The sequence below is a fragment of the Trifolium pratense genome, linkage group LG2 (assembly GCF_020283565.1).
Source record: "Trifolium pratense cultivar HEN17-A07 linkage group LG2, ARS_RC_1.1, whole genome shotgun sequence".
NCBI classification, from domain to species: Eukaryota; Viridiplantae; Streptophyta; class Magnoliopsida; order Fabales; family Fabaceae; genus Trifolium; species Trifolium pratense.
Genome location: NC_060060.1, coordinates 51,109,794 through 51,136,636, shown reverse-complemented (window position 1 = coordinate 51,136,636; position 26,843 = coordinate 51,109,794). Strand labels below are relative to the sequence as shown.

The window sequence follows — 26,843 nt, the reverse complement described above, 5'->3', positions numbered from 1 at the left end:
GCTTGAGGTGGTGAAAGGACATGTTTACACTGATTTTATATTTTAAAATATAAAAACCATATGAGGTGGTGAAAGGACATGTTTACACTGATTTTATATTTTAAAATATAAAAACCATAACACATGTGACGCGTTAGTGTATTTTTCGTGTACAACAGCTTCGTAAGATTTCGAACCTCTTAAAGAAAACAAGGAAATTAGGAATCAATGAGACCAATAAAGCAATTACATAAAAACACATCAGATCCAAGGGTGAAGAGATAGACTTTTCATCTCAACTATGGGGTTAACAAACTTGATATTCTCAACTCTCATCGTACTGATGGCATGAAAATAAAGTGGCCAGTAAAATCTCTCTTCTGCATATTCTCCTGTTGGTTTTTACTTTTTACACAGTTCTAATTTTAAAACTTCAATTTGGCCACAGGATGAAAAGCCAAAACATAAACAAGCTTACAGTCAGAAATTAGCGTACAAATGGAAATCTACAACAAGTGTCGATCTTTTAATTAACTGGAACATCTAATCTTCGGAGTCTGCGCTGGTTTTACAGATATGTCAATCCTCCAACAAGTCACTTCAAAAGAGTAACTAAATAAAATTCATGCTTCAGTCAAATATCTCCTGTGATTCGATTATACTGTGCTGACTGAAAATGTGAGATATACAAGAGTTAATACATGTGTTTCGGAAGTAACATGAAAACAAAAAAAACATTAGCATTGCTGTTCCTTACTGATCATCTTTTGCGACTCGATAATATCTCTCTGCATGCTGGCGCTGACCAATCAGTTGAGCAAAACGCTCATCATGAGTAATTACAATCAGCTGAAAATTTTCCTGGCCTTTCCTGTCCTCCATGATCCTGCATGTCAAGGAAGATAGCACGATAAGCAAAAAGAAACCAAGTCAATGTTAGGCGCTATTTACTCAAATCTCGACAATTCCATTCAAACCTTAGGATAGCAGCAGCCAGACTTTCAGCATTTGGTCCATCCAAATTTGTTGTTGGTTCATCCAATGCAAGAATTCCACAATTGAGGCAAAACGTTTCAGCTAAAGCCAACCGTATGATAAGAGATGCCAGTACCTGGAATCTCATAAATAAGCAAAGCTTATATAAGTTTAACTATTTATTTTTTCAACAAAAACAATGAAAACTTACTTTTTGATTGAAAAATACATTCTCAATATTGTTGTAACTCCAAGTGATAACATAACATACCTTCTGACCTGCACTACATCTTCCTCTCATTTCCAATTCAGCATCACCAGTCTGCATGAGAACCTGTATATACAATAAACAATATTTCAAAATCTGTATTCGGAAAATTAGAAATCTTTTGAAGCAACCAGTGTTTCAATATAAAGATGACAACCTTATAACTGTAGGAACGGGTGCCACCACCTTCAGAATCAGAATGAATACTAATGCAGTCAATATCTTGTCCTCTATAAGTCTGTTGCCACAACTCCCTTATAATTTTGTTGATTTCTTCCATTTTCATGGTGTGGAAACGCATCAGTGCTCTAAAAGATGAACGATATCGAACATAAATAAATGTAGATTTTCACTAATAATTTATCATAAAGTATCTAATTTTATTAACTAATAATTCTTGACAACAAATGGTCAGTCTAATACACTTTCATAACTTTTAAGCCTCCGTTTGGAAGTTTGGAGGGAGAGGAGGAGAGGTCAAAATAGAGAAATCTCTGACCTTATTTGAGAGAGTGCTTTTGTAAAGAATGATTATGATTAATAATATATTTTTAATCTTGAGAGTATTATAAAAGGATGGAAAATATTTGAAGAATTTTTACAAGCCCTCCAAAATCCTCCTTCAATACATTTTTTAAGTTATCCTTCATTCACTTTCTCTTTGATCCTTCATTTTTCCCCAGGTCCTCCCCTCCTAAATTCCAAATAGAGCCTAAATGTATGCCAACATTGATAATAGGCTAGGCTCACAATAAGAACTAAATACTACAAAGTAAACAAATTTAATTATAATTTTGATTCTCCTAGATTTACCATAGTTTGATGTGACCCCTTAGCTTCAATTGCAAAACTAATGGTAAAGCATTATTATCAAAATTAACGCCAAATAACCAATGGGATCAAATTCTAACATTGGTGCTCAAGGGACCGAAAGTTTAAATCGGTATTCAGTATTCTTTTTCAAAATCGGAAAGAATGATGCATAGACACTTAAATTCACTGCACATTAATATACATCCAAGCATGCAAATGGAAAAATAAAATGTATTAATGTAATATATAAATGTAGTCAATATCAATCCAGCACCACCCAACAGTTTACACCGAAGTTTCAAAGTGACCCATTCACCTCTCATTGCAAAATGAAGTGGATATATGTCTCAGCATTTGAAGCACATGAAACAAACCACCGTGAGAGAATTACCTTAGGAGCCCAAAAGAGGAGACCTTAATAAATTGATTATACATTGCAAAACCATGACTTATGAAGCACATGTCAAAGAATATAAACTGCACGGATGCGATGATAAACATTACTGAAACTCACTTGTCAAGTGCATTGTAGTATCTGTCCAAGTCCTTGTTTGCCATTTCAGTTGTCTGTAAAGAAAAGAAAATAGTTACAATTTAATAGACATTGAGCATTAAATACAATCGTACAAAACATACACATGCAATATCACATGACATTACACCTTAAGCTGGATAAGCTGGTCAAAGTATCGCTTATCTATGTCTTTGTATTGGGCCTGCTTAAGATCAATCTTATTTTTGGAAATATTGCTCTGGTAAACATCCATTGTTCCTTTGCACCTGTTTGACTGTCACAAAGGTAGCGGTACACAGGAGAGAAAAAAAAAGGGGGAAATGAGTGTATTAATTCTGTACTGGAAGGAAAAGTAAATAACTATTGAAAATGTGAACATACAAATGGTAAAATGTCCATCAATCATGGTTGTTGACTGAACTATATAAAAACCGCAAGCATAGAAGTATGACTCAGGAATAAGAAAATACCTCCTCAAGAAGCCTCTCCCTCTCCTTGGATAATTTCTGGAGTTCCTTTTCAATTGTGTCAAATACACCAACCTTCAACATACTTTCTTCAAGTGTTTCAATTTCATGTAATAGCTTATCAACTTGAGCCTTTGTTTTTCTGTAATTTATGTTGTCTTCAATTATTCTTCTAAGCGGATCAGCATTTCTCATCAATTCTTTCTTTTTGTCTAGTTCTTCTATAATTTTCTGCATCCTGGTTTCACAACTTTGCAGTTGAGATTCTGACAGAGATTTCTTTTCCTGCAGCTCCTTCAACCTGTCTCCTTTCATTAATTCAGAGTACCTGAACAAACAAAACTTGTGTTGAGGAAAATAGAACTAGTCAAAATTAACAAATTTCGAGCTGGTGAAACGCTTACTCTTTGATCTTAGAAGTCATTCTAAAAACATATTCGGCTTCTTGCTGATAAATTCTCATTTTACCAACCAAATTCTCATGCTCGTTGTCAAGTCTACTTTTTAGTTCATCATAATCAGCAACTAATTTATCCTTGCGCTTGCATAAAGGTCCAACAGCTTCTAGCAGACTCTACAAATACCAAGATTTTGGATGGAATTATGATTTGATATACAGAAAGAAACTCCAGCATTTAAAAAAATGCAGCAAGAAATGAATCAACTAATGAATTTTAGAATTTTGATTGAGGCAATGTTTTTGAAAAACAAGTTTCTGATTTTTTATTTCCTCTAGAGAATGTTTTTGAGGTAGAGAATTTTTAAAAAAGATGTAATTTCTGTAGAAGAAAGCTATTTCATTATTGTAAATAAACACAAACTATTGAGTTCCAAGTTAATGTTGAGAGAATTAATCACTTTATTGTTCTTTTGAATATGTGGGAGAGGGGGGAGGGGGGGGGGAGGGGTGATTCTAATATAATTAGACAACCTTCTCATCAAGATCAACTTGGGTCATTTCTTCAGTTAAGTGTTCCAAATCTTCTTCTAATCTTTTAACTTCTTGCAATTTGGTAGCTGCTTTATTTTTATCATTCGTTGCATGGTTCAACCGGTTCGTGAAATTTAATATATCCTTCTTCATATAGCTGTCGTCATCCATCATTTTCCTCATCTCGGTATGCAAATTGTCCCTTGTAACGAAGATATGCATGAGAATAATATTAAGAGTAAGCAACATCAAACCAAGTAAGATGTAGATGCACATAGGGAATGGTCGATGATGTTAAGTTGATGAAAATCAATTCTCTAATTGGATCTAGATTATAAATTGTTGTGTTAGTAAATAGTAGAAATTAACTGAATTTATTTACTTTGTTCCCTGCAATGCAGTGAGCTCAGATTGAATTTCTTCTAGAGTCCTTACACCTAGTCCTCCACAATCAAGCCTACTTTCTAAATCCTCAACATCTGACTGCAAAGTTTGAATTTCTTGGAAAAGTCGATCAGCATTTTCAACATGCTGCACCACTATGTCAACCAAATCCTTCTCGGTCTTTACTTGAGCTAAAATACCTAAAAGCTGAAACAAAATTACAGCATTATGTAAGCTAAGCTAAGTTAACACCAAGAAAGAAGGACAAAAACAAGACTCGACGAAATTAATAATCACCATCCAGAAACCATTCATTTAAAAAAGAAAGTGACAGGCCCGAAGGGATAGTCTACTTAAAATAATTTCAAGGAAATATTTAAGGGAAAATATAATGATTACATCATCAAGTGCCTGGGATTTGTGATCCAGCTCCTCCTTCCCTTGCTGGAGTTCCTTTTCAGCATTAGGGATTGTCTCCTTGCCAAGTTTAACATATTCTTCGTACCACATACGAAGCTTGTCCAACTGCTGATAATCAGAGTCTGCACTGGAGGACTCCACAGCGAGAGCTTTCATATGTTCAGCTGAACTAGCAGCCTTCACTCTTTGCTGTGATTAAAAGAAGAAAAAAATATAATTCAAAACCATATAAAGTTCTTGGTCACTATATTATGATAGGATATAAAATGTGCCGACCTTCTTGACAAAACTGTCTTCTTCTTCTACCGAGAAAGAACGCTCACAGCAAGGGCAAAAATGATGGGCTCTGGCAACCCTTTCGAAAGGATCAAACATTTGTCGCATACCATCGGCAATGTTATATTTGCTGTAAGAAATCAACAGAAGATGTATTAGTACATTTGAGACAAGGACATCTGGGACAACACAGACAGCAATCTGATGTGGTCACAAAGATGACTTCATAGATGTGGTCTAGGATAAGTTGACCTTTTCTGTACATCTCTCTTCTCCTTGGCAGACTCTAAAGCTTTGAGATAAGAATCAATTCCGGAACAATGCTGATCCAAAGACTGAAGCTTGGATTCAATAAATCTCTTTCTTGCTGCAAATAATTATTTGTACAAATGATGTGATTCTAGATGGTTGAAGAAAGCACAGTAGACTACTAGAAGAAGGAAAAACACAATAAACAAAAGCAAGTATCACTTGGGCATCACCGGCCATACCAAGACACATAAATACGCTAAACAATATCTAGTTAATTATACGTAGTAACTTTCAATAATAGCGCTCAAACTCAAGCACAAGGGGGATAGGGACTGACGATCCATTCCCTTCCTTGATAAATAATATTGTCCTGTATGTCCCTGAGTGTTCCTTTAATTTACTTACGGTTACTCGGTTAACACGGTCTAATGATTGTTTGATTACCTTTACAACATTGTTATTCTAAAGGACCGGAGTTCAAGACGGATAATTGGTGATGGGTGTGAATATGATGGCCTATACCAACTATCATTCTCGGTTGGGTTATTATGGTCTTTCCAAACTCCAGAAGTTAGTGTCGAGCTTATCCAAGTTATCCGATTTGCCTTGTGAGTCATATCATCTAGGGAAACACACTCGTAGTTTGTTCCTCGATCTAGGCGATAAATGAGCTTTGTCCCGGTTTGCTTTACTTCACTCTGATGTTTGAGTTCCTCAAGTCGTCACACTATTTCTACTCTTTGGTCTAAATTATGTTACTTTTATTGATAACTTTTCACATTGTACGTAGTTTTTTCTTTATGAAAAATGAAAAAAGAGTCTGAATTATTCTCCATCATTGATCACTTTTATCAGAAAAGCAAAACTCAATTTGGTGTTACCATACGCTCACTATGTCATGACAATTGTGCTTTTAACTGACGTGCAATTTTGCTTTCCCTTTGCAATTTTGCTTTCCCTTTGACATCGCTAAAAATATTTTAAAGAAGGGATTTAGCTCACAAAACACCATCAATGCATGTAGAGATACTATGAATGATGTTACTCATGGCTAATGCAAAATTGGCCACAAAGAAGCAATTTAGACGACCGCCCAAGGAAGAAGTTAATCACTTGACTCAAGAACGAGACACTATACTTCATCATATTGATTCTAACTTGGTGAAGGGTGAAGGCTCAGAATCAGATGAGAGGCCAAACAAACAAACACATGAGGGATGTCTCCTGTGCTGTTGGGGATTAGGTGTATCTTAAGTTGCAGCCCTATAGGCTGAAATCTTTGGCCAATAAAATTAACTAAAAAATTGAGTTATCGTTTCTATGGACCTTACCAAATCATTAAGGTCATAAGTCATATGGTTTATCAACTTGATCTTCCTTCTGGAAGTAAAATCCATCTAGCCTTCTCATGTTTATCTACTGAAGAAAGCCATCACACACTAGTTGCCAATCCTCAACCATTGCCCAACATGCTGTCAGAAGACTTGAAATTACAAGTGGATCCCAAAGAAGTAAAAGCAATCCACATTAATTCCATTGGGAATGTTGAAGTATTGATTCAATGAAAAGATTTACGATAATTCGAAGCTACTTGAGAGTTTTTTTATGCCATTAGCCAACAGTTACAACTATTTCACCTTGAGGGCAAGGTGAAACTTTTGGGGGGAGTATTGTTAGTAGACATCATATTAATCATGTATACGTTAGGGGTATACATTAGGGGCATGCCCAAGTAATTGGGACCAAGTTAATGTAATTGAGTGTTTAAATAGAATAAAGATGGGAAGACACATTCTCATTGGGTAGTTTTATGTTGGTTTGGTTGGGAGAAACTGGGATCTCTAGTTCCTAGAGGTTATGTTATTTTCGGACAGTTAGTTTCTGCACTAGCAGCAGTTTGTTATTCAATTATCTTGTAACTAACTCTGAAGGAAGTTATTCCTAAGAATTTAAGATAATAATAATACAAGTACCACTTTAATATATATATATATATATATATATATTCCCCATATATTCGAATACACCATATCTGTCATAGATCAATCAATTTATTTTGTATTTATTGTCTTGAGGCTTATATAAAACTGACTCTGTTGTGTTATTGAGATACATGATTTTCAACATATGTTTCTCTTTTAACTCTCTCAACACTATGTAATGCTTATTTCTACGCTCTTGTGCACTATTGCCATGATATTGTTAGACAGAATCGTGTGGAGTTCAATAGCACCCTGTATAAACTATACAGAGATTCAAACCTAGAAACCCAAACTTCTACTTTTATAATGGCTTTCAAGATAAAGAATGCAAGGAAGATCATTTATATACAAATTCTTTAAATGACAGATAAAACTAACATTCCATATCCTTGTGGTGTTTAGAAAGACTATTGTCTACTTCTTGTATTTTCATCTGCAAAACATTTACTTCCTTGTCAAGTTCCCGATACTTAGCATTCAGCTCATCATATTCAGCTACAACAGCCCTGCACCATAAATAGCATTAATACAAGGGAATTTGTGCACACTCAACACAAAGAAAGCATTTTCACTAAACTGAAATATGATAGATAGTCAAAGGTATTGTCATGCAAAAGCAAAAACTTAACGGAAAAAACACCCAAGGCATTGAGAATAATATTTTTTTCAAATGTCATGTATTTCAGCTCTTATATGCCTGATGTAAAAAGCACATAATTTATTTTAATACTGAAATCTATTCATTTCATCATAAATGTATGATATACTTGGCTCATACCCACCCTGATATTGCCTTTTCGGTCAGTGTTGTCAGTCGGTTTATACACTCCTTATGAAGAGCATTTTGAGGTTGTCTACAAAATGTTGAGATACTTTAAGCCTATTCCAGGAAAAAGCCTATTCTTTGAAAAACTAACAATAAAAACGTGTTTATCTTTTATTGATGCAGATTGGGCAGGTGCTGTTACAGATAGGAAGTCTACTTTAGGTTATAGTACCCATGTGTGGAGAAACTTGGTAACATGGAGAAGCAAAAAACAAGAGGTAGTTTCCCAGAGTAGTGTTTAAGCTGAGTTTGGAGCAATGGCCCAAGGAATTTATAAAGGTCCACTGATTCTTAGAGTTCTATAGGGACTAAAGATGATAGTGGAGCTCCCATTGAAATTGTATTGTGATAGCAAGGCCACAATAAGCATAGCTTGCAGTCCTGTCCAGCGTGTAGGATAAAGCATATTGAAATTGTTAGTCTCTTTATAAAAAAATAACGGGTCTTGTTAACATGTGCCCTTAGTTAAGGAATAAAAAATTGAAATTTTCATGTTGAAAAAGACAAATTTTAACTTTTCAAGAAATTGACACAGTTTCCAATACAAAATTTCTATATTCGGTTCATAAACAAGTGCCCTATAGATACATGTTAGCATTTGCTAGGAAAAATATGATTCTGGCATTCTCTGCTAGCCATTTGTGCCCTCAAATAAATAGACAGCTAATATTTTAACCAAGAGTTTAGCAAGATCAACCTAAGAGCCTCTGAAGTTAGGCAAGATAGATATGTATGCACCAACTTGAGAAGGGTGTCGATGAATAATAGAACACCCTTGGCATTTATTATTTATATCAGTTTTTATTATATTATATCACTCTTTGATTTGATGAGTTGACTTCATGTACCTTCTCATATAAAAAGAGCACTCTTTTAACTGAAAGAATACAATTTACCTTTCCTCTAATATTTAGACTAAGGATCATACAAGTTGAGGGTTTTTCTTACAGCTTCTCTGGTTCTCTGCTCTAGGATTCATTAAGGAATTCATTTTTTCTAATTTGTAGAGGGAATGCAGAGCTCCTTTGAAACCAATTTAGTTTTATTTCTGCTTTTCTAAATTGGTATTTTAAAGTAGCAAAATTGGTAATTGTAACCTTTTTCCCTCTTCTCTACTTTCAACAAATACTTGCATCAGAAGACAATGAATAAACAACCACTACACCAGTCTGTCTAGTTAAATTTGGAACAAGAATAGTATAATTAGGCAAACAAGGCATGCATACATATAACTGGATAAACCAGATCCATAAGTTAAACTGTCGGAAAGAAAGAGAGATTTCAGCACATTTCTTGTGATCCAATTGGAAGTAGAAAAGACTAGGTAAATAAACAGTAAAAGTGAAATTTCTTAAAGATAAAACTACAACTTAGACATACACAATCAAAGAGAAGGTTTTCCAACCTTGATGATTGTGTTATTTCCTTCTTCAAGTCCTTATCGCTAGGAATCCTCCCTTTTAGCACCCTTCTTATTTTATCTTTTTGGTCATCAATTCTGTAAAGTATTCAAAAGATATATAATTCTGAAAAAAGAAGTTAATAAAAGAGAGAAAAATAAAACTGATCTACATCTTTTTATGTTGCTTCTTCTTCTTCTCCAAGCCTCCCTTCAAAACAGATAGTTTCTCTCTGTCCGATGAATCACTAGCCATGGTAACCAACTCTCGATTGACAGCTTTAATCTTTTGCTCCACATTATGGACTTCAATTTCATTTTGACTTTTCTTTTGTTCAAATTTGCTTTCCTCGTGTTGCTTGATCATCCTCTCCAGCCGAATTTGCTGCAAACATTACTTGAAGTTATGTTAACAGATTTGCCAGATGTCTAAAATTGAGATTGTAAACTACCAAACAACACAGTAACTTGGACTCACCAAGTCTCTTTCTCTCTCATCTAACTGAGAAAAATTTATATTAGATATTTGATGTTCAAATGAATCAAGCTTATTTTTCTTCTCTTCAATGCGCTTTATAATATCAACCTGTTTGCACAACAAACTATAAACACAGTAAAACTAACATAGGCACTCAATAAGAAATGGGATGATTCAAACACTAAACCTTGATCTCTCTCTTAGTTTGTATTTTAGCCTCAGTATTTTGCCAACTTTCATTTGCACTCAAGTAGCAATCCCATGCCATCTGGAGTTCAGTGTTATTTGCTTTCTGTAGAAAAGATGTCAAAAAGAGTCAGTCGTCCCATGGTTCAGTGGTCTGATGGATATTTTAGAGATCTAATAACATGACTAACATATTCAAGAAGAATATTGTTGTTTTCTTCCTTCAGAAATGGTGAAAACAACAATTTGAACATTGTTAATACAGATAGAGGGGGGGGGGGGGGGCGCAGAGAGAGAGTGAGCGAAAACTAATTTGAAATTTTGTGAGTTTCTTTTGAATATTCTTTCTAATGATGAATTTTAGAGATTTACAAGATTTAGAGTGCCCTACACTCGGCTGGGGGCTAAACCTGCACCAAACACTAAAAATTTTTGGCTGCAAGCTTGGAAGTTATAAGTGCCAGAGCTGACGTGGCACACTCTAACTAACAGATCAAGACACTAATACAAGCTGCTTATCATTTGTAGCAGAAATCCATGAGATAACAACTCATTCTCTCTCTCTTCAGAATATAACAAAAGGACAGGAGCACAGGGTATGATATCCTTCTAAAGAAAACACCTAATCAAAGATCCATGAATTGAGCAAAGAATGCCAATCTTTGTACATCCAGCAAAGAAACCCTATCCTATTTAAGTACCATGAAGAAAGATTCCCAAATCCCAAAATTTGAATAACAGGAAGAAATCATCCTTGAAAATCTGCCATTTCCCAATATCTGTCCAATCAAAGGCCCTAAAAGTGAATATGAAATCAAAATGGAGAACAGAAGGGTCACCTTTTTATCGTCAAGATCCTTCTCAAGATCCCCCAACCTTGATTTTACACGATTGGTGAGGTTCAAAGCATCTTCAGCACTGAAGGGTGGCTTCGGAAGAGAACCTAAGTTATACCTGGCAAAAATATTTTGAATGCAAGTATCTCGTTCCTTCTTCAAAGACATGTGAGCCTGCAGTTTGAATCAGAGACAAAATTACAATAACATTCCACACAACAAGATGTCAGTGTTGGCAACGTATAAACTCATTTACTTCTGCTTCAGTTTGTAGCTTGCTGATCTCCCAGATGGACTCATTGACTGTGTTCTTAAGGCAATCACTTTTTGTGCTAATGTCTTTCTTCTCTCTTTCCAATTTGTTTATTTGTGTTCTAGCAATTGCAATCTTTTCATCAAAGTTGGTCTTCATTTCCATCAACTCTTCATCAGATTCTAATAAATATATGAAGCAGAAGAAAGCATGAGAAACTTACAATATATTATGATGTAATACTTATAGAAAAACTAAGAATTTAAAACTGGCTCACTGATGTAATACATATATCATGGTCAACACTTACACACCTTCATACTCCTCATCAAGAGCGGAATGTTTATCCTGTTGTTCCTTAAAAAGAGTGCTTCGTTCTGTAGTTTTAGCATTTATTTGCTCCTTTAGATTCCGCAAGTGTTTCAATGTTTTTTCCGCATGATCAATTTTAGTGTCCAAATCTTTAATGCTTCCACCCAACTGCTGTATCTGATCTTTTAGAGATTCTGTTTTCTTTTGATCATGTGTTATGCTTTCCCGAAGCTATCAGAAAATAAAATTAGGTAATTACATTCTCTTTTCCATCTATTTTGGGACATTGTGGTGATTGGAAAGTTTCTCCTATTTAGGGAGAGTACATATTTAGTATACAAATTTTTTCTCAAACTCAAGCAAATATAAAAGGTTTGTAGGAAAAATGAATTATTCAACTGTAACCAGACTAGATGTCTCTTTTGTTGTACTGTGGCAAACCAATTCCTTAATTCTCCCTATATTTGACCATTGGAATCTTGTTGTCATAATCTTGAGGTTTATTGAAGGAGACCCACAAAAGGGATTAGTGTACAAGAACAGAGGAAACAGGGAGTTTATTGCCTATATTGATGCATATTGGATTGAGTCGCCTTCCAATAGGAGATCTACCTCTGGATAAAATGTGTTCTATTTAAAGGAAATCTCATCTCATGGAAAATCAAGAAAGAAGTGTGGTTTCAAGGTCTAGTGTTGAATCAATAGTAAATGCACACTGATTTGGTTGAAACAACTCATTAAAGAGTTAAGATTATGTGAGGTTGGGATGATGACTCTAATCTGTGATAATCACGCAATTGCCTCCATCTCAGTCTTCCATGAGCGAACCAAAATAGAGTAAACAATGATTGATCCAATCACTTGATCATATTCAAAATCATTTCATCTTATACTTCTCAGAAACATCTCAAGCCTATGCTCCAAATTGAAGGAGAGTATTGGAAAATACTTCCTATTTGCGAAAAAATATAATAGTCCTCTACATATTTTGTGTTTATTTGAATAGTTGTCGCACAATTAATTTCTGGAGTTTCATTATTTATGTAGTTTCTATCGGAAGAGTGTTTTTCTTCATGTTTAGCCAATCTCAAGGCCTAGCAAAAAATTTCCTATTTTACCCCACTTCATCCCCCAAAAAGACATGACACGGTGGCACAAAAGGGCACACTAAGGCGGGGAAAAAAAGTATAGATATTTTCAAACACTTCATGTGATTACATTTACTTTTGATTTAGAAAAAGGCAAGGTACCCATCAGGATAATTCAAAATTTATCAGTAGAGCTCTTAAATTTAAGAAAAGAAAGTGACCGTATAAGCCGCGTCTTTCAAAGTTTGAAGGTTTTCCAGTTTCAGCTTGTAAGTCTTTATCTCTTGAGCTTGATCCTTGTGAAGTTTCTTTATAACCTCCAGTGCCTTTGTGTATCTGCTCAGTACAAGAACACGCAATGACTACCAACTCTAAGTCAAAATCAACAGCATTTTCAGCATAATCCATCCAGTATGTTAAAATTGAAAGGTGAAAGCAGCAACTCAAGATAGTCATGTTCTGACTGCTACAAACACAAGAAGCACCTAACTACTTATCAAATATCCTAGCTCCTTGAACTGGATCCGTCATAACAAAGTCGAAAATGTGACAACAATATATGTTTGAATTGTGATAGGTTAAGCAGAATTGCAAAAGGAACGAGAGTAATGAAAGCGGGATAAATAAATATAAATAAATGGTACCGAGTTGCCGAAAAGATATCATCAAACTTCTTTTTCAACGTGGAAGGATCCTGAAGCGGCCAATTAGCTTCATCTTGATGAACGAATATAACATTTTCCAAAATGGCCTTTGAAACACCCATCAGTGCAGGAATCTCTCTATCCATGTCAGCACATCTATAGCTAAGGCAAACTTTCTAACATAGCATAGCAAACAATTCAAGTTAATTCAATGATTTTTTAAAACTATACACACCAAAAACACAATGAAATTCAGCAAGTAGAGTATATACTATGATAAAATAGGATAGGCACAATTTTACACTGTTGTCCAATATCAGTCATGTATTACGCCAAATTATCCCACACCACCCCACTTTAATTATACAACGTGGAGGAATGCGTGATTTTCTATTGGATGTCAGTGTAAAATTAATTTACACTACAAGGCATATCCATTAAACTCGTACTATATAGCATTTTAAAAATATAAGGAAATGAAAAGAGGAAACAAATAGCAGTGTTAGATTTTTTCAATTATTTAAGTTGGAATAGTTATACCTCGCCCGAATGAGGATTAATAGTTTGAAGCACACTTTCAATTGCTTTGTATTCCATCTTAGATGCTTTTTGAGTGAGTTGAAACGACCTTATGCAAACCACGTCTCTACCGGCGGCGGTTTTAAACCGGAGCTTAATCTGTCCCTTGGTTTCCGTTTCACCGGAAACCTTCCGAATCAAAAACAAATTCCAAACAGTTAAACAACTACACAGTTTCATATAAACAAAATAATCGGCGAAGAGAGTGAGAAATAACCTTAGGATCATGAATGAAGCTGTGGCCAGACCTAGCATTTGGTGGCAATTCACCAGTGCATGAAAGCTTCAAGCATTCTATGATAGTCTGCATTGAAAATTGAAAGTGCATGTGTGAGAATCATTGATTGATTGAGAGTGATGAAGTGCGAAAAATGAAACGTACAGTTTTTCCGGCACCGTTGGGACCGACGATTAGGGTTAAGGGTTTGAAGAAGGTGATGACGTTTTTGTTCTCAGGGTCGAAACTACGGATGCCTTTGATCAGCATCTTATCGACCGTACTCATCGTTGCTTTTCTTCTTCGTTTTCTCTTTTCAGATACTATTCATTTGTTGTATTGTATTTCACAGTGCTTCTTCAACTCGTGCTCAGTACTCTACTCGTGCTTCTATATTCTGCTGCTACCCGCTCTTATTCATAATTAAAAATCATTTTGGGATGGGCCTTGTAACATACCGTACATGAAGAGGCCCAATGGCATTACTTTTCCCTTTTTTTTGTCGGATAGTTTGGTAGCTAGAAATTCCACTTAAGATGGATAAAAGAAATGTCTGCAGTTCAAACTTCGCCCCTTATGATTTACATATAAAATATGATATTTCTATCAATTGAGTTAAAATAATGGAACTAATATCTATCTAACTTAAAAAAATAAAATGAGTAAACTCTTGCTTCTTTTTTTTCAAGAATTAGTAAACCCTTGCTTAGTCTCTAAAAGTGTCGTGTCTTGTGAAGTTACTCTCTAAACTAGATAAAGTTTTATTATTTATTTAAAACTCTTTCAACAAAATGTTACTTTTATTAGTCGGTTATGATTAGTTAGTTATCTTCAAAATGTTAAATCTTTCTTTATTGATTTGTCAAATAAATTTTCATTTTGGTCTCTTAAATAGAGTGAAACTTTAGATTTAATCCTCCACTAAAATTGAAAGCAAGAAGGGATGTACAGCACAAAAACAAATGCAAAGATAAGCTCTTATTTGACAAATTGATGTTTAGCTATAAAAATCTAATTATTTTTTGTGTTAATCACCCAAGGGGCACTACAATATGTAGAAAACAATCATCACCTATCTTTTTTTAATTTAGCATATGCAAAATGGAAATCCGCAACAAATTTGTTGAGTGCTCGCAAAAATCCTGGGGAGGGGTTATTGAAATAGTGAGGGGTGGAGAGTTTTGGGATGAAAGTTGGAGATTTATAATGGATAAAAACATGGGCAAATAGTTGGAAAAAAGATAAATTAATTTTTTTTTAATATTTTAAATTAAAATAATGACATGGCAAAATAGTGAATTTTTTTAAAAAAAGTTAAATTAGCTCATCCAAATTGACACCAGAAAAATCCAACCTAAGACACTAAGAGAAGAGGAGCACACTCTCGGATTCCAAACTAATACCACAAGACCAACCTAAGTAGGTTTCCAATATAGTCGATTTTTTTTTTTTGTGATACAATATAGTCGAATTCTATTAGATGTTTATGTAAATATTTGTTATATTATATTATATATATGCACTTCCTTTAAATTCATAAAAAAAAAATCTTTTATATTATAAGCTTGTATACACAAGCAAACTCTAAACCCTAATTTGTTTTTCATGTTTTCCCTCGATTTTATCTTGCAATTTTTATTAAAAAATAATACAATTTTGTCATGACTAGGATTCGAACCTACAACCCTTCTATACAAGGCAATATTTCCAACCACTATGGCAAATATATCAATTGTGATCAAAATTATGTGCAATAATTGATAAGCACCATCAATTTTAAAAGTATATCGTATCAAAATTATTGTTGAGATTTTATATTATTCATCACGAAATATTTTTATATCTTTCCTGATCAATGGTTTTTTTCTACCGGATCATAAATTTAGAGAATAATTATCATGTGAGATTTGAAAAGTTATTATCACGTGTGATTTGGAAAGTTATATATATACTCTCATACTATAACACCTTCAACAATATTGAAATCTATTAAAAAAAAAGCATCTTTCACATTTCATTGTCTCATGTAACCTTGCTTATATCACTTTTTAAATTATTTATTATGCAGTTTATTAAATTGTAGTTTTTTAAAACTGGAAAAAGAATTTTGTCAAAAAAAATGGAAAAAAAAATTGATATCTTTTATAAATACCCTTTATTTTTACGTTAATGTATCCAAACATAAATCAATTTTTTTTAACTCACTTTTAACCAAAATCAAATCTATCAAACTCAATTCAGCTAAATCAATTTTTTTTGCAATACAACCAAACACAACCATAGTCATGTCACTGATCACATTCATTATTTTGATTTTAACATTGCAGATTTAATATTAACCGATGATCAATTAATACAATATGTACTAGCAGATATTGAGATGATGTTACGTAGTTGTGGGAATAGTTTAAAAGATTATCCTCCAATGCATAGAGCAGACACATCATTAGTTCCTGATATACAAAATAGTTTAATACACGACGAATTGAATTATAACAGACAATCATTAGCTGAGGAACATGTTAGATTAATGTCAACTATGACTTCAGAGCAACGTAAACTATATGACACAATCATGACAAGAGTTAAGGAAAACAAACCTGATGTGTTTTTTTCTTTATGGTTATGGCGGTACAGGGAAGACATTTATCTGGAGGGCCATGTCAGCCGCATTACGCTCAAAAGGTGAGATAGTTTTTAATAGTTTCCTCAAGTGGGATCGCTGCATTGCTTATACCTAGCGGTAGAACAACACATTCAAGGTTTTGTATTCCTCTAAATGTTGACGAGTTTTCAACATGTACCATAGTTCCTAAAAGCCCTTTGGCGCTATTAATACAAAAAGCAAAGCTCATTATATGGGATGAAGCATCAATGATGCACAAACACTGTTTCGAAGCTGTTGATTGAACTTTAAAAAATATTCTCAAGTCTGTTGATGAAAAAAATAAACACATTCCCTTCGGTGGAAAAATTGTTGTTTTTGGCGGAGATTTTAGACAAATTTTATCAGTAATACCCAAAGGTACAAGGCCAGAAGTTGTTCATGTTACTATTAGTTCTTCGGTTCTTTGGAATTTTTGTGAAGTTTTAACATTGAGTAAAAACATGAGGCTTTTCGGTAGTGCTTCGAGTGCAGACGTTGAACAAAGAAGATTGTTTTTTGAATGAGTTTTTGGGTGTTGGCGATGGAGAAATTGGAGATGACAACGAAGATGATTTAGAACTTGACATTCCATCAGATTTATTGATTTCAAATTCAGGTGATCCTCTTGATTCTATCGTTGAAAGCACTTATGCCCAACTTTTACAAAACATGAACGATATAACGTATTTCCAAAATAGAGCTATACTAGCTCCTAAAAATTCAATAGTCGACACAATAAATGATTATATGTTGGATATAATTCCTGATGAAGAAAAAACATATTTGAGTTATGATACTCCACTCACACAAAATACTAGCTCCTAAAAATTCAATAGTCGACACAATAAATGATTATATGTTGGATTTAATTCCTGATGAAGAAAAAACATATTTGAGTTATGATACTCCACTCACACAAAATGTAGACGGTCAAACAGTGGATGATATTCATACTCTCGAATTTTGAACATGATTTCTACGTCGGGACTTCCAAATCACAAGTTGAGACTTAAAGTTGGAGTTCCAGTTATGCTATTAAGGAATTTGAATAAAAAATTAGGATTATGCAATAGAACAAGATTTATTATTATAAGATTGGGAAAACGTGCTCTTGAAGGAAAAATTATTTCAGGAAGTAATATTGGTGATCAGGTTTTCATACATAGATTTTCTCTGACACCATCTGACGTGGGAATTCCTTTTAAATTTCAACGGAGACGACCCGTGCACCGCACGGGTCGATGTTCTAGTATTAAAAAATTCTAAATTTTGGGGTTTTGCCTCCAAAAAAAATCTAATTTTTTGTGGGAGATGTTCTTATAATATTATAAATATTAATATAAAAAATCTTTCAAAATGTGAAACTACGCAAAGTTGATTAAAAAGTATGGATCAAAAGTTGTGATAGAAAATATTTGATAACTAAAAGTTGCTAAAAAATTTTATATGAAGTAAAAATAAAATTCAAAATATTTATAGAGAAAAAAAAAATGAGAAAAAGGATTATACACTGACAGTGTAAAATAATTTTACACTGTCAACCAATCACAATAAAATTTTCCACCACGTCACTCCACTTAACCTCATCTTCTTAACATGACATGGAAAATTGAATTATTATAATTGATTATTTGTGTAAAATTAAATTACACTGACGATTCGTGTTCATTAAACTAAAAAAAATATTCAAGCCAAAAATATATATCCATTTTCCAACTTTTAGCAAAAGTGTAATTTACCCTAAAAAAAAAAAACCATTTTCCAACTTTTCTTTTAAACAAAACACGACACTGCGATTCTAATCTTTCTCTTCCAGTACGTGGTTAACATAACGAACCTCCGAGATCCGATCCCAATCGTTTCATCACCATGTCTAGCTCTGCAATCATTGCGGCGCATTCTAGCTCTTGGGCTGCAGCACTCGTGTAACAAAAGTTTATACTTTTAGCTTTATTTTTTTATTTTTCGTTTATACTTTAGCTTTATTTTTTATTTTTCCTTATACTATATAAATAAATAAATATAAAAGCCTCACAAATTGATTTATCATTTTCCCTCCCTCCGAATAATTGTTCGATGGATCGTTCATGGGAGGAAGGAAAAAGGGAGGAGGAGATTGGTTTCAGGCGACTCGCCTCGTTCGTGTGCGAATTTGAGCCTTTATCTCAGGAAGATCTTCAAGCCATTGACGCCACTCTTCAATCTTCTCTCCCCAAATCCACCACCACCACCACCAACACCACCACCAACAACAACAACAAACGTCCATTCTCCTCTCACTCTCCCACTCGCCACCGCAGCCGCCGCCACTTGCCAACATCTCTCATCGCTCTTCAACTCCCACGTTCTCTCTCTTTCTCACCTTCTCCAGGTCCCACTTCCTCTCCTCTCCCTCATTATATCTATGAAATATCTTGATATTATATTCATTACTTTACTCTTCAATGTTTCTCTTCTCTATTCGGTTGGTGCATGTCTAAACAACACTTAGGTCCAATTTAGTTTAGGGTTTATAGGAACTTCTTAGCTAAAATAAAAATTTTATTTTTAAGCGGTTTAATGGATATATGCATTTACATTAGAATGGTTTATTCATCCATGTCATACCATTAAAGTGGAGTGGGATGACGGGGCAGAATACAAATTTGCTATTGGATGAACGTGTAAAATTGTTTTACACTGTCTCTACCTATTTTACCTTTTTTCTTCTGAGAAAGGAGGAAATAGAAGATACACTGATAATGTAAAATAGTTTTAGACTGACATTCAATGAACATTTTGTATTCCGTCAAATCACAGAGATATCTTAAACTTAGTTGTATTTGTATCACAGGGCAAATTGGTTATTTCTTATTAGATGATTGTGTAAAACTATTTTACACTGAAAAAATCCCTTTACAAGTTTACATGTGGTAATGGAGAAGTTATATAAGAGGGCTTTTCAAATTTAAAAGGGCTTTTAGCAGCAGTTTTTTAAATAAGACGACAGTTATTTAACAAAATGATTATAAATAAAAGTGGAGGTGACAGATAGAGGGTATCGCCATTTTCATGTATTGGGAGATTGGGAGAGACTAGGTGGTTATTAGCAGTTACCATGCTATTCTCTTCTCTCTAATCGTGCTTCTATGTTTCTGTTTAACTATTGTGTCTCTTAGAAGTTAGTAAACAGAGATTTAATAACTAAAGTATCTTCAGTATTATACAGTTATTCATATGTTTGGATCAGTTACCATCATAATCATTGTGGAATTATTTGAATTTTGTTTTCTTGTAAATTTTGTTGCAAGTGTTATTCAAAGTTTCAAACTGTCTTGTAGTATTTACTACTCTTTGTTAACTTATATTGGTTAGTATATTTTCAAAGGAATTCAATTTGATCATGAAAGTGAAATAAGTTCTTACTGATTTATTTACCGGCTTAATTGGAAACTGGTGATTAGTTTACTTTAGGCTACCCAATTCAGCATGGATCTCCTAATGGTTCTACTCGGTGGAAACCCGGAAAAGTCTTCTCTTTTTCTTTGCAAAATGAAATTTCGGATAAATTTATATCAGTATTTCTTCTTATTTTTCTGTCAAGCTTTTGACATTTCTTTTTATTCTTGCAAGGCCATTCAAAGATGCGGTTGCCTGTAATGAAGTTTTGTGGGAAAATTTTGTATAGTAGGACTTTTAATGATGTTGAGAAGGCTGTAACAAAGTTCATAAAAAATATTGAAGAAAAGAAAAGAGAGATGATGCAAATTGCAATTGGGTTTGACATTGAGTGGAAACCCACCTTCAGAAGAGGTTGGTTCGCTTTTTTCGTTCTTTTTTAATGGCTTATTATCATATTTACTTAGTTATATTCAGTCTATTAAGGTTTCTGCCTTTAGGGAACAATATTGGCGATGTGTCTGATATTAATATATTTCCATTGATTTAATATGCAAACAAGAGTGGAACAGTTGATCAAGTAGTTTTGGTTTTGAATATGTCTTTTAGGGACCACAGAACAGTGAAACAACTAGGTAAATAGGAATTCCGGTAAAGAAGGTTCGATAATGTTATTGATAGAAGAACCTCATGATAGGTTCAATTTAGTACTCTAGTGAAAATAAGTGATGAAACAGTAAACAATAGGGGAAATATAGTATATTATTGATGGAATAAGACAAGAGTTCATATGGGATCTGGTACAAGCACAAGAAATAACACTGAAAATGAAAGAAAACTGGGAAAAGGGATACAAGCTCTTCGAGAGGCCTTATCTCTCCTAGGGAATTGAGTACTAAAATGGGAATGGATTCTCTCAAGTGTAATTTACACTTGAGAGAATAAAGTGTAATCTAACACCATCTAAATTCATTTTCTCTAAATTTTTATATGTTTCTCTCTCTTGATCAATGGTAACAAACCACACTTTATTCTCTCAAGTGTAAATTACACTTGAGAGAATCCATTCCCGCCAACTATCACCAGTCCTGTGCTACAGACAAAATTAGTTAGGATTGGCATGTGCACTCACATGCACTCCCACTCCCTCACCCTTCTGCCTATGTGTTCTCTTATACACTTTATCATAACTATCACCTCAATGAAGAAAATGTCCCTCCATGGCAATATCACCTTCACAACTGCTTTCACAGTTTTCTTCTAGTCAATTGTTATCTCTTCACTCGATCACATAGCTTATGGATTATCTATCCTCTAATGGCTTTGTTGCAACGTGTAATGAAGCCAATTAATGAGGATATTCTAGTAGCTTGTGAGTCAGCAAAACAGATGGAGGGTCCACAGAATATGCATGAAAGCAATACCGTTAGCAATCACGCGGATATGATTGGACCATGCAGAGGAGTGAGGTCACGCAAGCCCAATTGCATGTTGAAGCACTTTGTGAAGAAATGAGCAGCTATATAGTTTGTATTAGGGGTATTCTGTTTGTTATGTGATGAGTGAAGTTTTTATTTTCTCTCTCCCAAACTCTCTTTTCACATCTTGTAATTCCTTTTGTTTACCTGCCAACTGTTTGTTGAAAGTTCAATAAAATATACCCCTATTCTAGCTCCATTAATTAGTTCTATTGTTAGGAACATTTCACAATGCCACCTATGTTCTTACCTTTTCAGGAGAAGAAAAGTGTTTTGTTCCTTTAGTGCCTGTAAACCATAATCATTTAATAGCATTGATTACGATAATCCTTTAAAATTACTGAATCAGTATTTGTATGAAACTTCTGTAGGTGTTCCACCTGGGAAAGCAGCAGTGATGCAGATATGTTGTGACACTAATCATTGTCATGTTCTTCATCTAATTCATTCTGGAATCCCTCAAAATCTACAGCTTTTACTTGAAGATCCCACAGTTTTGAAGGTTTTTATATTAAGCTGGATTTTATTTTTCTTGTTTGTGTTCCTTTCTATCTGTAGGAACTAATCAATCGTCATAATTTAAAAGTAATAAATTAAATTATGTTTGACATTTACAAGGTTGGAGCTGGGATTGCCGGTGATGCTACAAAGGTTTCTAGAGATTATGGCATATCCATTAAAGGTGTGGAAGATCTTTCTTTTCATGCTAATCAAAAGATAGGCGGGGGTCTGCATAAGTGGGGTCTTGCATCTTTGACCGAAAAACTTTTATCAAAACAGGTATGCTTTGAGTTCAATTTTCTTAAAACTGACTTGACACCCGATGCGACATTTCGATGTGTCCAGTATTCTTCTAACACCTGATGGCACAAGAAACTGTTTTACATCCTTCCCAAACTGGCTGGTTAACGAGAAAACTGTTGCTACTTTAATGTCTCAGACCTGCTCACCTATTCTTATGTTCTTATTTTTAGTAGGTTCCTTTGAAATTTTCTTAGGGTGAGTTTGGCCCTACTTTTTTTTGGTTTAAAAGTCACTTTAAGCTTAAAGTTGAAAATAAGAAATTTTAAGTTAAAGTTAAACTTGTTTGGTATTTATTATTTTTTTCAACTTAATTAGTACTTTTAAGTTACAATCTGTTTGGTGAAATATTTCTATAAATTTTTTTGGAATTCATCTGGTTGCTATTTATTCTACTCTTACCGATCTAGGCAGGTCTTACAACTATTATTAATTCATTCATATCTCTTTGCATTTCGTAAAAAAAAAATGCAAGAATATAGTAAAGAAAATAAATAAATTTTACAAGATAGATAATATAGGTGATAAAAAACAAATAGACAAAAAATAAATAGATAGAAACTAAGGAATAAGAGAACAAAAACTGAATGATGTATATCTCAAATAAATGGCATAAAGTAAAAAATAAAACAAAGCAACAAAAGGACAAAAAAGATATGAATTAAACAAATGAAAAAGAAATTCATACCTGCTGCAACTCTGCAACAAAGTCAGGCGGCGTGAGGGTTTTGGCAGTGTGGTGTAAAGGAAATAATAATAATAATAATATAGCAGTGAGAACAAATAGGATAATCAATTTTAGCGGGAACTGCTGCCCAAATAAAAATAAAAAGCGAGAACTGTGCTAAAAAAATAAAATAAAATATAAAGTGCCACACACGGGAATCGATGGGCAGACCTCAGAGTGAAACCTCCGTATAAGTTGGTTTAAAGTTGGTTTTATCTTCTTTTTCTTTAAGTCACTTTTATTGTGTTTTCAACACTACAAAAAAGATACTTTTTATTTTAAGCACTTAATCAAAATTATGTTTGGCCTTACTTCCACTTAAAAAAGTAGTAAAGTAGAAAATAAGTCAGGCCAAACACTACCTTAAGCCTCAAACTAGAGATAAGGAAAGTTGTTGTCCTCTTCCCGCCAAACAAATGCAATATTCAATTCTTTATATACTGTACTATCTTTTGGGGAAGAATTTTTTTTTTTGTTATTTGTTATTTTGACAGGGCTTCTCCGTAGGTTTAGTTGTTAATTGTAGGGGTGTACGTGGGCCGGATTGGGTTGGGTTTGGCCAAAAGCAAAACCCAAACCACATATGGTACTCCGGGTTGGGTTTAGTAAAATAACCACCCGTTATAACATTGGGCCGGGTTGGGTAAATCCACCAATTTCCGGGTTAGATTGGGTTGGGTTGTGGGTTACCCAAATTATTTTTCTATTTTTTTTATATTAAATATCTAAAAATATTTTTTCATAAAAAATAATTCAATCAATGTATTTTCTTGAAAAATAGGGTAACTTTTTTTCACTATTAAAAATAATCAACCATTTTTTTGTGTAAATCTACTAATTTACGGGTTGGATAGCGTGTTATCCAAATGATTTTTTTTGCTTTTTTTAATATCAAATGACTAAACCATGAATCACTATATTTGTTTATGAAAATTATTCAATTTTTTTAAATTTTAAAAAAATAATGCGAAAAATTATCATATTTGTTCATAAAAATTATTCAATCTTTTTGATTTTCGTAAAAAATAGTATAACTAATTTTCAATATAAAAATATTTAATAATCAAATGAAAAAATCTTTAGTATTTTCATAAAAAAAATTCAAGAAACATAGCAATAGTGGGTTAGTGGGTTCTTTGGGTTGGGTCTGGTTTTACCCGAAACCCGACTTTTTTAATGGGTTTTTCATTTTTGAAATTCATATCCACCCACTTGCCCGACCCAACCCACTTTTTTGGGTTGGATTGGGTGGGTTTGACCGGGTCGACCGGATTTGCCCAACCCATGTACACCCCTAGTTAATTGGATTTGAATTCCTGACATTACATATATAGGTTACACGAGATCACAGACCAGTTCTACTGCCACCTACCTCTCTATAATGTTCCTGAATCATCATCTATGTAAAAATGCTGCAGTTATAATAATGACTATTGTTCACCATAAATATTTCCAATTGCTGAGTAGTAGTTACACGAGAGTTTCATGATAAATTGATATATGCATATATTTTATTGCAGATAGTCATAGTTGATACTTGATAATTCTGAATTGATCCTTCCAGTTTAGGCACTGGTTGGGTTTTCACAATGCAGATTAAGTTCTTCAATGGGGGAAAGGTTTTGTCAGACAAACAGAATTTGTAGACATCATGGGAACTTTTAAACGATAAAAATTACAAATTATATATATTTTCAAATTTACCAGAATTTGTAGACATCATGGGAATTTGTAGACATCTTGTTACCTAGTTGATTGTTTCCCTGCTTTAGTAACCTTTGTCAACTGATTTTTATTTTCTTTGCCACTGGGGAGAGGGAAAATGTGAACTGTGAAGGTGTTTCACTTTGAACATGAACCACTTTCTTGAAAAAGGTTAAGAACTATATCGATGGAATATTTAGCAAGCTTTTTATATTTGCAGCTTATGAAGCCCAGCAAAATAAGAATGGGGAATTGGGAGACTCCTTTTTTGTCAAAGGAACAACTAGACTATGCTGCCACGGATGCTTTTGCTTCTTGGTTTCTCTATCAGGTACTACGGAATTCTTTGATGGTCAAGATAAGGTAGAGCAATCATCATTCATCTGTCATCACTTCACTGTGTCATGATTTGATACATAGTTTGGTGATTTAATAGAAGATTATAAACTTACATAATGAGATTGAATTTCCCCCCCTTTCTTTCACACTTCCCTACTTTCCACACTTGCACCCGACACCCTCCACCATTGCCGCTGCCTGTCATCTTTCACCATTGCCGTTACCAATCACCTTTTCACCATCACCACCGAACACTTACCACCATCAGCACTGCTTCCCAACGCCCTTCATCACTGCCATCTTCCATCTGTCATTTTCAACTGACCCAATCTTAATATGTTGTATCATAACATTTCACTACCGGAATCACTCAAACACATGATATATATGATAACACAATACTATCTGGTGGACTACCTAAGCCAATACAAAACACTGAAAACTAGAACTCAGCATACTCATGATCGCTAAATGAATCCTATATAGTAAATTCAATCAACCAATAAATGATTTCTAACTTCATCTTGTTTCAAGCTTTTTGGTAATATCGTTGATAGGTTATGGCTAGTGATACAACAATTCTTTTATGCATTTGCAGACTATTAAAGATCTTCCAGATGTGCAGGATGTTACCGACAAAGGTAGTGAAGTTGACGTTGTGCCGCAACAATGACCATATCTCATGTCTGTGTAACATAATCCATTTCTTGTAAATTACATTTAGTTATTTATTATTATTTGTATTAAATTTAAATGTCTGTTGTAACTTTATGTCCCCGTTATGGCTGGTATTTTTAATTTAATTGATAGTGGATATTTCATTCACTAAGGCAAAGAAAATCAAACAAAATGCCATTTTTTTTTACGCAATGACAATTTTTTTTCTTAAGAAATACTTGACGTTCATTTTGTTTTATTTTTTGGTTACACTTGACGTTCATTTAAGAGCTGTTTGGAATATTTTATTATGTTTGAATAATATTATGTGAGCAAATCTTTATATAATTATAGGGGTTTGCGACCCACCTAAAAACATGAATGTCTAAGTTAGTAAGGTGTACCTTTTCACTTTAGACCAAAATACCCTTTTTTACTATTTTAATATAGTTTCAAGCCAAGGGTAGTTTAGTAAAACTGATTTGATATTTAACATGAAGGTCTAAGTTAGCAAGGTGTACCTTTTCAAAGTTGAGTAACATGTTTTCTTGAGTTGTCATTTTTTGATTTCCTATGTTTATTTAGATTGCATATATTTATAATTAAGTGAGTGTAAATTAGCAAATGAGTGCACCAACATTTAATAAAATTTACCTAACTAACCCTCAATTTTCTAGTATAAAATAACTAAATGTCAAGAATTTTTTGTCCAAAGTGAAAAGGTGCACCTTGCTAACTTAGACCTTCATGTTTTTAGGTGGGTGTAAGTTAGCAAACCCCGTAATTATATTAGATGTTTATGAATAAAGAGCTTTAATTGATTAGTGGTCAAATTAAGTAATAAGGGTAATTAGGTTTCTAATTGGATAATTGATTAAACATTTAATTAATTAATAATTTAATATGAATTTAATATGAGTGGTTGTCATGATGATCCATTTGAGAATAATGAGAATTCTAATAGGTCATCACATTATATATAAACTATGGTCCACAATATACCAGACGAATCACATATCGTCTCTTCTCCCTC

The 26,843-nt window shown here is 33.7% G+C and overlaps 2 protein-coding genes and 1 pseudogene across 3 annotated transcripts; 2 read left to right on the top strand and 1 right to left on the bottom strand.

Moving 5' to 3' along the window:
- Nucleotides 1-197: 197 nt before the first annotated feature.
- On the bottom strand, nt 198-14,525 carry LOC123905594 (DNA repair protein RAD50). Its single transcript, XM_045955263.1, has 27 exons — nt 14,245-14,525; nt 14,080-14,166; nt 13,824-13,991; nt 13,284-13,459; nt 12,861-12,975; nt 11,554-11,782; nt 11,243-11,421; nt 10,990-11,160; nt 10,152-10,256; nt 9,965-10,072; nt 9,660-9,871; nt 9,493-9,585; nt 7,640-7,767; nt 5,280-5,394; nt 5,028-5,157; nt 4,731-4,940; nt 4,330-4,538; nt 3,948-4,149; nt 3,421-3,590; nt 3,020-3,344; nt 2,698-2,823; nt 2,550-2,602; nt 1,380-1,530; nt 1,226-1,288; nt 957-1,090; nt 737-865; nt 198-649 (listed from the first exon to the last, which is right to left on the bottom strand). The coding sequence occupies exons 1-27, from the start codon at nt 14,365-14,367 to the stop codon at nt 610-612; spliced, it is 3,951 nt and encodes a 1,316-aa protein (XP_045811219.1). The 5' UTR covers nt 14,368-14,525; the 3' UTR covers nt 198-609.
- Nucleotides 14,526-15,297: 772 nt separating this feature from the next.
- Nucleotides 15,298-16,941, top strand: LOC123904899 (annotated as a pseudogene).
- A 1,520-nt stretch (nt 16,942-18,461) lies between these two features.
- Nucleotides 18,462-26,059, top strand: LOC123905592 (Werner Syndrome-like exonuclease). Of its 2 annotated transcripts, none has more exons than XM_045955262.1 (6): nt 18,462-19,097; nt 20,339-20,518; nt 21,954-22,084; nt 22,201-22,362; nt 25,035-25,145; nt 25,752-26,059. In XM_045955262.1, the coding sequence occupies exons 1-6, from the start codon at nt 18,803-18,805 to the stop codon at nt 25,824-25,826; spliced, it is 954 nt and encodes a 317-aa protein (XP_045811218.1). In that variant the 5' UTR covers nt 18,462-18,802; the 3' UTR covers nt 25,827-26,059. The 2 variants fall into 2 exon arrangements, with proteins under 2 accessions (XP_045811218.1, XP_045811217.1); XM_045955261.1 differs by having other exon boundaries at nt 25,035-25,177.
- The last annotated feature ends 784 nt before the right edge of the window (nt 26,060-26,843 follow it).

What these genes read in the sequence shown, in the direction of transcription:
- LOC123905592 (XM_045955261.1), top strand. Translation starts at nt 18,803, where the DNA reads ATGGATCGTTCATGGGAGGAAGGAAAAAGGGAGGAGGAGATTGGTTTC. An exon ending in AAGATCCCACAGTTTTGAAG is followed by an intron (nt 22,085 to 22,200) that starts GTTTTTATATTA and finishes GACATTTACAAG; the next exon opens with GTTGGAGCTGGGATTGCCGG. An exon ending in TCTTTGATGGTCAAGATAAG is followed by an intron (nt 25,178 to 25,751) that starts GTAGAGCAATCA and finishes ATGCATTTGCAG; the next exon opens with ACTATTAAAGATCTTCCAGA.
- LOC123905594 (XM_045955263.1), bottom strand. Translation starts at nt 14,367, where the DNA reads ATGAGTACGGTCGATAAGATGCTGATCAAAGGCATCCGTAGTTTCGAC. An exon ending in AAGAGAGATGTACAGAAAAG is followed by an intron (nt 5,158 to 5,279) that starts GTCAACTTATCC and finishes GATTTCTTACAG; the next exon opens with CAAATATAACATTGCCGATG. An exon ending in AAGTTGATCTTGATGAGAAG is followed by an intron (nt 3,591 to 3,947) that starts GTTGTCTAATTA and finishes TGGTATTTGTAG; the next exon opens with AGTCTGCTAGAAGCTGTTGG.